Source organism: Castor canadensis, chromosome 6 (assembly GCF_047511655.1).
Source record: "Castor canadensis chromosome 6, mCasCan1.hap1v2, whole genome shotgun sequence".
In the NCBI taxonomy this organism is placed as follows: domain Eukaryota; kingdom Metazoa; phylum Chordata; class Mammalia; order Rodentia; family Castoridae; genus Castor; species Castor canadensis.
The window spans coordinates 20537555-20552320 of NC_133391.1; the positions used below are offsets into that span (position 1 = coordinate 20537555).

The 14766-nt window shown below is 39.4% G+C and overlaps 1 protein-coding gene across 23 annotated transcripts in view; it reads left to right on the forward strand.

Annotated features, from left to right (window-relative positions):
• Positions 1-14766, forward strand: part of Sox5 (SRY-box transcription factor 5) — a 922227-nt gene that overhangs the window by 730987 nt on the left and 176474 nt on the right. For all 23 annotated transcript variants that reach the window (XM_074075856.1, XM_074075864.1, XM_074075855.1 and 20 more), the window contains 2 exons: positions 9887-10059; positions 13203-13271. In XM_074075856.1, the coding sequence (XP_073931957.1) occupies positions 9887-10059; positions 13203-13271 (242 nt within the window). The remainder of the gene's footprint in view (positions 1-9886; positions 10060-13202; positions 13272-14766) is intronic.

Genomic DNA, 14766 nt, shown 5'->3' on the forward strand with positions numbered 1-14766 from the left:
GAGAAAGAAAGAGAGTGGGGGAGAGAGAGAGAGAGGAGAGAGAGAAAGAGGAGAAAAAGAAGAGAGGAGAGAAGGGAGAAGGAAGAAAGCCCTTTCTTGAATATTTAAGAGCATAACCAAATGAGAGGTGAGCTCAATTCTTAAGTACTGGTTTTAAGTTCGTGTCAGTGAATTACTTTCAGGGCATTTGCAAGAATGTTAGAATTATAGCTTAGAAAAGTCTCCCTTAGTTATTAATATTCAAAAACTTAAAAATCTTGGACAAGTTGCATTGTTCAAGATACAGAGCATTTACTTAGCAATCACAAAGTCCTGAGTTCAATTCCCAGTACCACAAAAATTTAAAACAAGAAAAAATTAGAAACATTTTAAAATAGAAGGAGTAAGTAGTACTTGGCTCAGAGAATTTAGCTATCAATAACTAGTTACGTAGCCACTCAATGTCAATGTCATTTTGTAAGAAACAACATAAGTTTGTAAAGGTCATTCATTGACTTCTAAGAGCATAAAATCGGCTTTCATGTTAGATCATTTTATACCAGTTTGTGCTCCAGCATTTTGGAAATGTGAAGTAATTAGGTTTTAAAGCTACATTAGAAACAAATCCTCTAACACACACATAAAAAGGACACCAGATCCAGGTTTGCAGAACAAAACAGTTTGACTCGAAACTCTGCCAATAAGCAGTCAGTATATGCTGTGAACTGATTAGCTGCTGGAGGAATTACTGTTTCTTCTTTTCTAATCAGTCATATTGTGTAACTGGCCAGTTTGCAGAGTCCTTTCTCCTTATCTGCGGCAGAATTCCTGAGTGAGGGCAGCATGAAAGGTGAGGAAGTCCCTTTGATTATCAGTGGTCTGCTTACTGACTAAGCAGTGATTGCACTCCAGGTGGCCACAGTATTTGGCAAGGTGCCTCAGCGCCCATGAGATTCCCTCACACCTAAGACCACCTAATGGCTTTCACCTGAGGACAGTATCAGGAGGCGCACAGAGGCTCTGACAATCAGATCATTTGTTTTTCAACCCAAGCAGATGCAACATTTGTATTTGGCTGACTTGTTAGTATAATTCTAACACAAATATCTGCATGCAGACCTCTCCCTATTGTTTCTGTGTTGGTAAGATTGTAGCAGGTCACTCAGAAAAAGATCACATCAATTGAAGAACTTTTTCTTAGGTTCTGGTTTGTGTCCCCTTAGTTTCCATGGTGGACCCTCTGACTCAGGCCAGAGTCAGAGGTTCCCAAAGTGTTGGACCTAATGTTGAGGGAAGTGCCAGCTGCAGATGACAGAATAAAAACTGGCTTCTTTTGAAGGCCATAATTTAGCCCTTTCTAAATGACAGGACACAAAGGCAAACACCAAGGAACTCTAGAACTGCTGAAAATGGACTCAAGGAAAGGATCCATACAGTGATGCTACAGCCCTCAGAGCTCAGGAATCACATATGCAGTGTAGACGCAATGTGAGAGTTAAAACACTTTAATCTTTCGGATGACATGCGGAACTTAAAGAGAGATGTAGATTCAGGATGCGCCTTGAACGTGGTGATGATTCTGTTTAAGTAACAGGAGATGATTTGAAAGTAAGTGCATTTGGAATGGGAACCAGGTCCCAGGTATAAAAGAAAAAAAATACAACAACAACCTTGAGTTGGGGAAGGGGGGTTTATGAAACGCATTAAGAGTTTTATAAATTTCAAACACAGAAACTAGAATTTCAGCACTTAGATATGTACAGATTTGTATTACTTTGGACATTGGTTTAACCCAATTCTTTAAGCATCGCTTTCAATTCTTTAAGCATCACTTTAGCCATGGATTGCCAATAGTGACCCATGGGCATTGCTTTTGCATTTCAACCGAAACCATGTCTGTCTGCACACTTCTACAAAGGGGTTGCAACTGTTGATGATTTTCTCAGAGTTCTGTGGGAGCTGGAATATTTTTCAACACAAGAGTCAACCAAAGGAAGGTGCATCACATGTAGCATTTCTAAAGTAAATGTTTATGTTTTTAATCTTCTGAACTAGTTTTGTAGCACCTCTCAAGTTGCTCATGAGTTACGTTTTTGCTTTTCACTTGTAAAAACTAAAGAAAGACTGCTGGTGCACAAAGTATAAGTTTACAAAATAAGTTTGGCACTATCTGTGAAAGCAAGGAGTGACTTCGTTTTCTTTCTTGTGTCTTCACATCAGCACAGAAACAGAGCTAGGGATGGAAGAGGATTGGCCACTGAAAGTCTATTGAGCTGTAGATTGAGAGTCTAGTCCAGCAATTAGAATGTTTTATGCATCTTGTACTAAGTACTTAGCAGGTTCTTAATTATTCTTATTTCAAACATGGTGTGAAATATTAAACTCATATATTTTATGAGTTTTATATTTGAAAAAAATGCTGCTTCAAAATTTTCTTGCTTAAAAGTGTATTCACTCATTAAAAATTTTAAAAAAATCATTTGCTTGAGAAATGTGTAGATTTTAAAATTAAAATAATTGCAAAAATATTATTTATTTTCTTGTAGATAGAGACTCCAGAGCTTGTTAAAACATGATCCAGATCACTGGATAATGCAATTAACCTAAAGTCTTAACAGTTTTATACTAACATTTAGTAGGGAAGCTTAGTGTAGCCAAAAGAACTTATTTCATGTGATCCAAATTCTTCCAAGTGCTCATGGGAGTTAGGTTACTTCTTTTGATTTATTTTCTCATTTGCCTATTTAAGAAAAGTTGCAGATTACTCTACATCGCTTATCACTTTACAGACACCTTCCTACAGACATGTCTTAAACATCTTTCAAAATTATTGTGACAAGTTCATTTTATTCCAATTTACTTATTAAAAAATTGAGACTCAGAGATTAGTTTCTCCCAATACATACTTTTGTTGTGGCAAAGAAACACCCTGTGTTCTGTCAGTCTGTCTTTAAGAAAATTGGACTAGGAGCTCTCCAAAATCCTTTAAATCTTGCAAACACTTCTAGATACCACACCTGTATGAAAAGCTCTCTAATTTATAGCCATGGTAGTACAGTCTTGGATCTGTCCCTAGCACAAACTGTATTTTACATCCTTAGCCTGTTTACAGATTGGCTTTCCCTCTGTAGGTCTTCTAGGTGCCATTAGCCCAAAGATTAGAACCTCTACGTACTTGAGAAATAAATGACAAATGAAAAACACCACATTTGGAGATGACAATTATTGACTGTACTCCAAATACAGGAAATGTCATGTGATATTTTTAAATTATTTTTATAACAAGTAGGTTGATGGAATAGTCTGAGAAAAAGTTTCTAAAATTGCAATTTTCATTAATAGGTAAACATTTGTAATGCTGTAAAATATTTTATGGAACCATACCTTTTAAAAAAAGTAGCAAGAATAACCTGAAATTATAATGCATATATCTCTTTCATAATATCCTAGAAACAAAACATATACTATGAGTCAACAATGGTAATGAACACAGCTTCTTGTCAACTGTGTCATTTCACTCTAACGGCAGTCACCCTTATATTTGAAAGTTTTCTCTACTATGTATATTTAAATCCAAGTCAAAATCCACCATTTAAGATTCTGAAGCAAAGACCACAACACTATAGTGAAATCATAAATATGTAGAAAAAGGTAAGGATGCTTACAGCATTAGCAGTGCACAAGAGGATGTCAATTTACATATATGCTCTAGCATGTAATAATTCTTATACAATTTTAATTGATCCCAACTTCTGATGGATAGCAATATTACAGTAAAGAATGTGAAACTAAATTCTTCATATTCTTTTAAATTAAATTCTTTTAAATTTTTCCTGAACAAAAAAGGACTACTTCATGCATGTTTGCAAGTTGCATGTTTGTTCACAGTTTCTAAGCAGATCACCCTGCTTAGTGCCTCAGGAGGTGAAGTGCGGGAAATGAGGAAGAGAGCTAGAAAAGATTTCAGTAGTCAAGGCAAGAGACGAAGGCGGCCTGGATTAATGGATAGTCTCAGAAATGAAGCTACATGGGTGTTCCTGTGCTGATGGGGTTCGCAGTAAATCTTATGTGGAAGACAATGCAGAGAAAAGAATGAAGGGGAACACTTGGATTTGGGCTGAGCAATGCATAGCCAATGCTTCTTGTCTCTGCCAAGCATGGTGTAGACCTCATTCTCTTCCCCAGTGATCTCTGTCTTATTCCATTAAGGAGCTTTTGGGCCTGCTCTGCCTCTGTGGAACCTATGGAACTATAAGTGATTGCCGTGCCTTAGTTTTTAGGCAAGAGGAAGAAATGAAACAGTAATTATTCGTTCTAAGGGACTGAAATAGTACTAGCGCAGATTAAAACACAATAAGGGTGCAAATTACTGAAACATGAAAACAGATTACTGTCCATGAAATCATACTGATGGTATCTGAGTAAGAAGAAACTAATCCATCCCTGCAGTGTTGTTAGCTCAAGCCAGTGCTATTGGAATCCTATGGAACTAATCCACACATACACAATTGTGGCTCCATAGTGTTTGACTCTAAAAACTCTGAATTTAGGTGAATAAACATTAGCATCTCTTTGTGATGTGAGGCTTGTGATGATTTCTCAGGATCTAGCTAATATTCCTTTTATTTTTTGTAAATTCTAGTGTATTTTGTGACTCTTTCTTACATAGTGTCTCCATTGTTCACAGATCACTTATTGAATCCTCTCCCCACTGAGATCATTATGAAGAGCATGATAACTTAGAAAAGAAGCCACCAGGCATATCGCTTCACCTTTAGTACTTTCATAAAAACAGAGATTTCTCTTGCAAAAGATTAAGTCCCTTGGTTCAACTCTCTTAGCCAAAATTCGAGTCCCTATGCAATTCATGTAAGATAAAATCTGTCCTTTTTCACTTATACCCTGTGCCTTAACATGAATGTGGTTGAAAGGGGAGGTGCTGTGTTCTTCAGAACATTCACTAAGCAGAGTTAGCTGACTTGTTACATGCCACACAGATAGAGCAGGTCATGATGATATAAAAGTTGATAATTTATCATTTCTGCTCTTCTCCCTGACTTTGGGAGGGAAAAAAAAGTGAAACTAATACAATTTGTTGATTAAGTAATAAGTAAAATAAATACTGCAATAAACACATTAACTGTGTGAACTACAAAAGAAGAGGTGGCTGCTATCAGTGGGATCAGAGAAAGAGCCACAAACAGCCAGCTGCATGAACTGGAACAGGACAGTTAACATTCGGGGGAGAGACGGAGAATGGGCTGGGCATGGCACAGGACAGGGGTCATATGGATGAGGGGGATATCAATGATAGAGGAGGAATGTTGGAATTTCAGTGTGGCTTAAGAGTTTTGGTGTACAAAGCAAGTAGAAAGTTTGGGTGGTATTTCAAAGGACCTCATTTATTGTTAAGAATAAGTTTACATCTTATTCTGACACCATTGGGGGCAACTGGAGGTCTTTAAACAGGGAAAGTGACGTAGCTAGATTTGTTTCTGGGAAGATAATTTAGGGGGTGGTTGTCAGGAGAGACTTTCAGAGGAAGAAATCACTGACTGCAAGTTTTATTAAGCATTTGCTACATCACTTCATGAAAAAGGCAATGAGAAATGGGTAGAGATGGAGAAGGAAGCCTGCATCAGCAGTTCTTCCCAGGTGCTGCAGAGCAATATTTGCATTGCCATCTGCATGAGAGAAAATGTTATGGGTGGAATTGTAGAAATGCTAATTAATACCTAGAGCCCCAGAATGTGAGCAGATTTGGAGATAGGGTCTGTACAGCAATAATTAAATTAAAATGAGTTCACTGTGGTGGCTGGAATCCAATATGGTTAGGATCTTTATAAGAGGAGGAAACTTGGAATGGAGATGATGTGAAGACTTACCAGCAAAAGAGAAAAGCCTAGAGCACATCCCTCCCTTGTGGATCCTCAAAAGGAATTAACCCTGCTGACAACTTAATCTTGGACTTTGTAGCCTCCAGAACTGTGAGACGATAAATTTCTGTTGTTTAAACCGCCTGGTCTTTAGTACTTTGTTACAGTAGACTTGGGAAGCTATTATAGAACTATTACACAAGGAAATGATAATAGTGGTTGCCTTTGAAAGGGTGGTGTTTGGAGGATATTTTATGCTGTATGCCTTTATAATTACTTATGCTCATCTGAGCATAATAATGTTGAAAATAATTTTAATTTAATAAAGGAAAACAAAGCTATTTTGAGGAAAATTGTTATGATTTGTTGCTATAATATATATGGGGGGTAGTTCACAAGAGAATTGAGAATGATGTTAAAAGTCCTAGCTTAGGATGTTGACTGAATGACAATGTTTTAAAACCTTAGGGGAAATATTGATCCATTTAAGTCATGTCGAATTCAAAACCTGTGTTATACACTCCAGAGACATCCATTCTGTAAATGAAAACAGGTTACCAGGCTGAAGGACCAGCTTAAGGTTGATACATACCTGATTATCTCATTGACTCTGAGGCAGTGTACATTTTAAGAATCAGAAAGGTTAAAACATACAAAGTGTGCACCTGAGAATTGTTGAAATATAGAGTTTAGTAGTTGAATCATTTTAGTTAGTTCAAAGCCAGAGAAAATCATATGGTACACTGCACACACAAACCTTGGATTCATTCTCCAACATGAAGTACAAAAGCAAAACAAAACCACAAAAAATGGTACATTGAAATGAGCTAAAGATCCAAAATGTTTGAATTAAATACAGATTGTACAATCATACATTTTGTTTTAAATTTGAAATAATTCTTACTTACGTCTCTTTGTCAAAATGAAGACAGAAGTTAATTAATCTTTCATATACTGAATGTCAAAATGATGTTGGTTAATACTCATCACCAAATAATATATTTCTTTACGCATTGGTGTTATCTTAACCATTAAAATGGTAATGGTTCCTTAAGCTTCTAAATTGTGTTACTACATATTTAGTTCAGGTATATTTTTCCGATATGCAATTAATACTGGCAATAATATTCATTCTAGAAAAGCGACTAGTTACTAAAATACGTAGAAAAATGAAAACGACTTATCTCATTGCCTTGGAATAATTACTAGTAATAGGTACGTAAATTTGTTTTCAGTTTTTTTTATAAAATATAAATTTTTTTATAAAATACTCCACTATATGGATGTCCCATAATTACTGGATTATCCCTACTTGACATGTAGATTGTTTTTAGTCTTTCATTGAAAACACTTACTAGTATCAATTTACATTCACAAGTTTTCTTGGGCTAGATTTCTAAAAGTGGGATTGCCCCTTAACGGTTATGAGCAATCCAAGAGATGATGTGTGCTACCCTTCCTAGCATGTGTTCTTTAAAATGTGTTAACAGTTTACTTCTCTATCAGCAATGGATGTGGACACTCATCTTGTTATCATTTGGATATTTTTGTTAAGACAATCTGCCCAGGGTGTATTTAGATTACTTAGTATTAGGACACAATAGATGGATAGATGATTATTTTCAGTAAATGTTCTATTCTGATGGAATCCAAGTATCTGAGGTTTATTTAAGTCATTAGCAACAACTGGATGACCACCTGCCCTAAACAAGGTTACATACTGATAATAAGAAATAGTATAAATAATGGCACCTTAGTGCCACACAGTTACGTTCATGTCGCACAGCACTTCCCTCTGGATTTATGTTCGTTAGAAATACATTAAAATTTGTTTTAGAAACCTTATTTCCATTCCAAATGGGCACATGAAAATTATAAGCCCCTAACTATAGCTATGGCTCCCTAAAAGAATACATGGTTTTTCACCCCAAATTGGAAGGAAGAAGTGTAGTGGACTGGGGAAGGTTGACTGAGTTATAACAAATCTTTCTCTCTAATTACGTATACAGGTGGCAAATGCATTATTAAAATAGTGCTGAGTGTCTTATGTTTGAAGTGAAAATTGTAATTAAAGTGTGTGTTCTCTCCTGCTGCTGGCACTGTACCGTAGGGGTCTTGTCTATCTTGTGAGTTTTAAAAGAACAATTAAAAGTGGTATTGCTTCTGTTTCAGTGAGAAGAACTCATGTCCGGTCTATCAAATAAGTATTTTAACTCGATTTAAGAAGATTCAGTTGGCAGGCTTTAACTGTCTTGAGTGTACAGTTTCTTTTAAGTGACTGCCGTCTCTTCTTTTCCAAATCTTATATTTATGTACAATTTTAGGTGAGCATAACTGATGTTAGTTTTCCAAGGACATTTTACTATTTCAGAATAACCTTTTGTCCTCTCAAACTTGAATATTTATTTGGTTAACTCTATCCTGTTTCTGAAGATAGCACTTGGTGGGATCGGGAAAATGATTTAAAACTTAATGAGCTAAATAGATCTCCTGGGTTGTGTGGTTGTGTGTGTGTGTGTGTATGGTGTTGAGTGTGTATGATTGTGTGTATGTGATATGTGAGTGTATGGTTGCAGTTTTGTATGTGTAGTTAGTTCTGTGTGGTAGTTTGTGTGTGGGGTTTTGGTTGTACGAGGGTGTGTTTGATCTGTGGTTGTGTGTGTGGTTATGTATGTGTGGTTGTGTGTGAAGGTATGATTGTGGTTGTGTGTGTGTATGGTTGCAGTTATGTGTGTATATGGTTGCACTTTGTGTGGTGGTGTGTGTATGTACGGCTGTGGTTGTGTGTTGTGGTATATAGCTGTGTGTGATGGTGTGAGGCTGTGTGTGGTGGTGTGTGGTTGTGTGTGGTGTGGTGTGTGTGTGTATGGCTGTGGTGGTCTGTGTGGTGGTGTGTGATGGTGTGTATGTGTGTGCTGTGTGGTAGAGGGTGTGGTATGTCGTGTAGTGTGTGTGTGGGTGTGTGTGGTGGTATGTGTGGTGTGTGGTGTAGTGTGTGTGTGGTTATGTGTGTGGTGTGTGTGGTGTGTGGGTGTGTGGTGGTTTGTGTGGTGTGGTGGTGCTGTATGTGGTGTATGTGTGGTTGTATGATGGTGTACAGTGGTGTGTGTGATGGCATGTGGTGGTGTGTGGGTTTGTGTGGTGGTTGTGGTTGTGTGTGGTGGTGTGTGTGGTGTGTGTGGTGGATGTGATTGTGTGTGGTGGTAGGTGGTGATGTATGTGGTATGTGTGTGGTTGTGTGATGGTGTGCAGTAGTGTGTGTGGTGTGTGTGTGTGGTAGTGTGTAGGTGTGTGTGGTGGTTGTGGTTGTGTGTGGTTGTGTTTGTGGCGGTGTATGTGGTGTGTGATGTGTGTGTGGTGTGTGTGTGGTGTGTGTGGTGGTGTGGGAGTGTGGGTGTGTGGTGATGTGTGTGGTGTGTGGTGGTGTGTGTGGTGTGTGGTGGTTGTGGTTGTATGTGGTTGTGTGTGGTGGTGTGTGTTGGGGGGTGCAGCTGAACCCAGGCCTCATGATGCCAAGCATTTGCTCTCCAAATAGGCTACACCCTACGCCCCAGGATTTTTCACCTTTCTTAACACAAGATGTTTTAGTTTTGAATCTTCTCGATTGTTCTTTAAGGAAAGGAGAATCTTATCACTGATAATGCCTTGATCTCTTAATAATTATGGCTATTAATTTTTTGTGTCTTTGTCTTGACTGTTTAATTAAATGGAAAACTAAAGACACTGTGCTTTACACACCTTTTTTATTTCATATGGAGCCAACATAGAACATTAAAAATAATAGAGGCTCAGCCAGTAATTTTTTATTTACTTGTAAAGTGAAAGGGGAAAAGATATAGATTATCTCTTGTCATGAAAAATGATTTAAAATGTTTGCTCATTCTGACATTTCTTAATGGGCAAATAGCCTTTTCACTGCCATGAGAAAATTTACCGGGAGGCTGGTCTGTGTTTTTGTGTGTAAAGGTTGAACTGTGCACCAGAACCAGTGTCATCACAGCAGCCTTGTCTTCTTGTTTCTCCCATGTCAGGGACTCCAGAAAGCCTGGCTGAGAAGGAGCGGCAACTCATGGGCATGATTAACCAGCTGACCAGCCTGCGGGAGCAGCTCCTGGCCGCCCACGATGAGCAGAAGAAGCTGGCTGCATCTCAGATCGAGAAACAGCGCCAGCAAATGGAGCTGGCCAAGCAGCAACAGGAGCAGGTGAGTGAGAGCCAGAGGTGCATCAAACGCTCAGCCAGCTGTGCCCGCTGTATGTAGATCATGGCTCCCCACACACAGGTGAGGAGGGGTCCCTCCTCACCAGCCCAATTAAGTCAGTAAGAAGGCAGAACACGACACACAAACGCACACACACCAGATCTTAAGCTTGTTAACTACTTGGTGGAAACACACATAGAGGCTGAGCATCCCTAATCAAAAAACCTGAAATGTGAAATGCCCCAAAGTCCAAAGCTTTTGTAATGCTGACCTGATACAAGTGGTAGCTCCATCCCCTGCCTCGTGATGGCTTCCAAAATCAAAACAAGGCACATAAAATATTGTGTGGTGTCACCTTCAGGCTATGTGTACAATATGTATAAGAAACCTAAGTGCATTTCATGCTTGATCTGGGTCCCTTCCCCAAAATATCTCATTATGTATGCCCAGAATCCAAAAAGATCTGAACTCCAGTTAAAGGATACTCAACCCTTAATTTAATCTAGGTTAATTGTGATGGGTGGTGACAGTGGTGCCCATAAAGAACTATGGAGAACTTTGTCAGGAGCACTTTGAAGAGAAGTCATCACACAGGTTTGAGATTTGCATTTAAGAGGAAGGATTCAACAAAGGAGAAAATTTCCAACTGAGGACAGGAAGTTCATTAAGGATGCTGTCACAATAATGTAAATAAAAAGCAAGTGAGAATCTGAACCAGGAGCAAAAGGACCATGGACAAGGGAGGGAAGGGACAAACAGGCAGAGAGTTGTGGTCAGTAGAGTGAGTGGGCAGAAGGGAGATGAGAAGGCTTGAGCCTGGGCTGTAAGAAGGATGAGAACTGAGGTTGGAAGAGGTGAAGAAAGCTCAGGTATCTTCTTTAGAAGAGCTGGCTGTTTCATCATTTGACACTTGGTCATCTCTGCTTTAAAAGATGATTTTTTTTTTGAGGAAGGGTCTTATTGTGTAGCCTAGCTGACCTCAAATTCCTGATCCTCCTGCCTCAGCCTCCTTAGTGCTGGGATTACAGGCATGTGTCACCATGCCAGGTACATTTTTATATTTAGTGAAATACTCTTCATGTTCCTTAAAAATTTGTTTGTTGAGATAGGGTCTCACTAACTTTTTTCCCACACTGGCCTCAAACTGCAATCCTCCTGATATTTGCCTCCAAGTGGCTGCAGTGACAGGTGTGAGCCACTGTGCCTTGCTCTACCAGGTTCTGGGCTCCTTCCAGACTTTGTATATAGTCAACAAATATATACTGATCACCAATTCAGTGGCAGGTTGTGTTCTAGTTGGTGCTGTATCAGGGAATGAAAATCCCTTTAATATTTGATTCTAGTTGGGAGAGCTAGGTTATAAGTAAAGCAGTAACTGTGGTGTATGTTGATAAGCATTACTGTGAAATCTAAAGCAGGGAATTGGAGCTGCTGGTGTCACTGGAGAGATGTGCTCTTTGAACACATGCTCATGGAAGATCTTAATGACCAAGGAGTTTTTTGGCAAAGTCTTGCAGAAGGTGAGGAAGCAAGCCTCATGGCCATCTAGCCAGAGCGTTCCAGATGCCAGGGAAGGCAAGTGCCGACACCCATAGGCAGATGTGCCTGGAGAGGCAGGTGCACCCTTGGTGTATTCAAGAGGACGTTAAGAGAGAAGGATGGCAAGAGTGGAGAGACAAGGGGGCAGGGGAAGACACGGAGCCAGAGGCAGCAGGAGGCCTAAGCACATAGGAGTCCAGGCATCACTGGCCTGCTGTTAGAGGAGATAGAGGGTTTAGGGAAGATGAAAAGTATGACACAGCCTACATCTCAACAAGAGCTCTCTGGGTGCTGGTTCTGATGCCCTGTAGGCAGCAAGGGAAGAACTGGTGGGAGACCATGGCAGCCACTTGGGCAAGAGGCTGCCTTTAGGGTAGAGCAAGTATTCAGGGTCAGACATGGCTGAGATGGGAGTATTCTTGTAATAAAATATTTTAATTTTTCTCCTTATCTATTAATCCTTGCATTCTATCAAATATTCAGTATCCTTTTCATACCAGGCTCTGTGAAATGCGAGTAAAATGTGCACACTCCTTATAGTCACAAAATTCATCAACTTCTCACTAGGAGACAGAAAGATATTTAATAAATCAATCAAAAATATGAAGTCATAACATGGACTGTTGTAGTTGGTAAGTAGAGAAGGTGCTGGGAGGGTAGATAATGGTGGGGGGATTGTGTTACTGACTGGGAAAGGAAGCAGTTAAGGTGACCACGTGGAACTCAGTCTCCCCTGCAGTTTGGGACCTGTTGATTTTGAGAAAGTGCTTTTGTGCACATAATGAGTCTGAAGCTTAAAACCAGGGTCAAGAGCCAGAGAAACAAGTTCAGAAGCAGCAGGCATAGCTGTGGGGGTTGGTGTACAGGGAAAAGAATGGGCGTACAGTTGCGCCTTTGAGAATTGCAGCATTAAACAGACAGAGCAGGAGGAACACACCAGAAGCCAAGGGAGAAAGTTCAGGATGAACGAAAAGCATTTGATTTTGGACTTTGCTGAGATGTGAAAAACTAAAGACTAAAACACATCTCAGAATTTTTGAGAAGCAAGAGGTTGGTGACCTTCTCAAGAATCACCTTGGTAGAAAAATGGGTACAGACACTATATAGGGTATTGAAGAGTTGGCATTTAAGGGTTTGTGGAAGGCCAAAATTAGAACAGTATTAAAAATAAAAGTACCAGACCTTCACTGAGGAATACAGTGTGCTCAATACTTTGTGTTACTCTGAACCCCTGGGCCATCTCCTCCTTATGAAACACTTTTGTAGAGAAGGGCTGAGGTGTCTAAAGAGTGGGTAGTTAATATATCACCAGGAAGAGGAGTATATGAAACCCTTTGCTCTCCTGCTAAGATAGATGAGTCTTTTGGTATCTCAGGCTTCATTCATGTTAGGCAAGGAAAGCATAGCTGGTCCCGGAGATGAAATATCTTGTCCCAGTCTATTTAAGGATGACTTGTTGATCGTTTAGGGAATGGGCACAACTGCTCTCATCACACTGGTCAGTGTCAAACCAAACCTTTGAAAAACAGAACATAGGTGTCTCCATCTTCCTCCTACCCCTGGACCTCAGTGCATTTTTAACCACTTTATGTATAATTTCTCCACAGATTGCAAGACAACAGCAACAGCTTCTGCAGCAGCAACACAAAATCAACTTGCTCCAGCAACAGATCCAGGTCAGAAATCCTACTTTCAATCTGCTTCCAATCAAAACATGCTCTTTGTTTCTCATTCTTATGTGACCTATTTGAAATGACCTTCAAACTGAAAATTCCTTTTGGCCACATTCATGGGGTATTGCCCTGGCTCTCTGTCACTGGCCCTTCTGTGTTAAGGCTTCAGTCCTAGCGAACTGCCAGTTATTGTCAGCTCATCCTGAGAAATGTTTCATTTCTACTGGGCTTTAATGTTTGAAATGTGCCTATAAGTGTTCCTAATGGGGCACAGGTGTGGCAATCCAAAGAAAAAGGCAGCAGACCAGAGAATCAGAACTTTTCTAGTGTGTTCAATGGCCAAGGGTGGCCAAAGTGGAACATAAGGAAGGTAGGTAAGGACGCAGTACGCATGGTGACCTCCACCCTGGGTGCTGCGTGGGGACAACAGGTGGAAGGCTCTGTAGACTCAATTTTCTTCTTAGGAAAAAATTCACAGTGATGAAGTGCAACAACAAAGAAGTAAAGGAGTAGCCATGTGGGTCACAAAATGATAAAGCAGGTTGCCAGGGATGTCCTGTTCCCACCATTTGTTACCCAGATGAACTTTGACAAAATTCTTTCTCTTTCTGAAAATTTCCTCTTCTGTCACTGCACTTACTTCATAGAGATTTTAGGAGGATTTAAAGACATTACAGATAAAAACAAGAAGTCCAGCATTGTGCCAAGGCACACAGCAAGGGCGCAGCAAGCTCTTGTTCTCACTGTCCAGGTTTCTAACTCATGAAGTTGTGACTCCATCTGGAAGCAACTCTTGGATTCATAGTTGAATGTTTTCCACTGAGATAGAAACTTAACATTCTCTTGGAGCTCCACATTGAGAATAGAACATTTTTAAGTGTATATAAAAATCATGAAGCAGAAGTGAACTTCTGGAAGTTATCTCATTCATGCACCAATCATGTTTTCACTTATTTGTCTACAAAGTTGCTTCCATTTTATCTTATTGGGCCTGTTCACTTCATTTCTTTACCCTGGATAAGATAGACCACTTGTGTTTTTTTTCTTTTTTTCCATCTACCTGGGATTTTTAGTGATCTGATGAGAGCTTCTGTGAGACAATGAGATACTCCAGCCAGTGAGATATTCCAAATGTAGAACAGATCTAGCCAGGGGTTTTCACCTTCCTTGACTGTTATTGTGAACAGCATATTTTAAATATGATGTTATCTATTCATGTCTGGGGTAGAGTTACTCAGTTCTCTGGTTTAAACTGATCGTTGGACTTTATGTTGTTTAATCAAAGCTCACTGACTTTAATATAGTCCTACCTCATGGGAACAGGTTATTTGCTTAAAATGTTTGTTAATAATTGAAATAGTAAGGTATTGAAGTTACAGCAATTTCTCACTGTGAATAAGATACATTTCCATAATCAGAAATACGGCAAATCATTTAGTTTAAGTACCATTTGATGAGGGTACCAAGACTTTAAAATTTTTATCGTTTCCATGAGGAC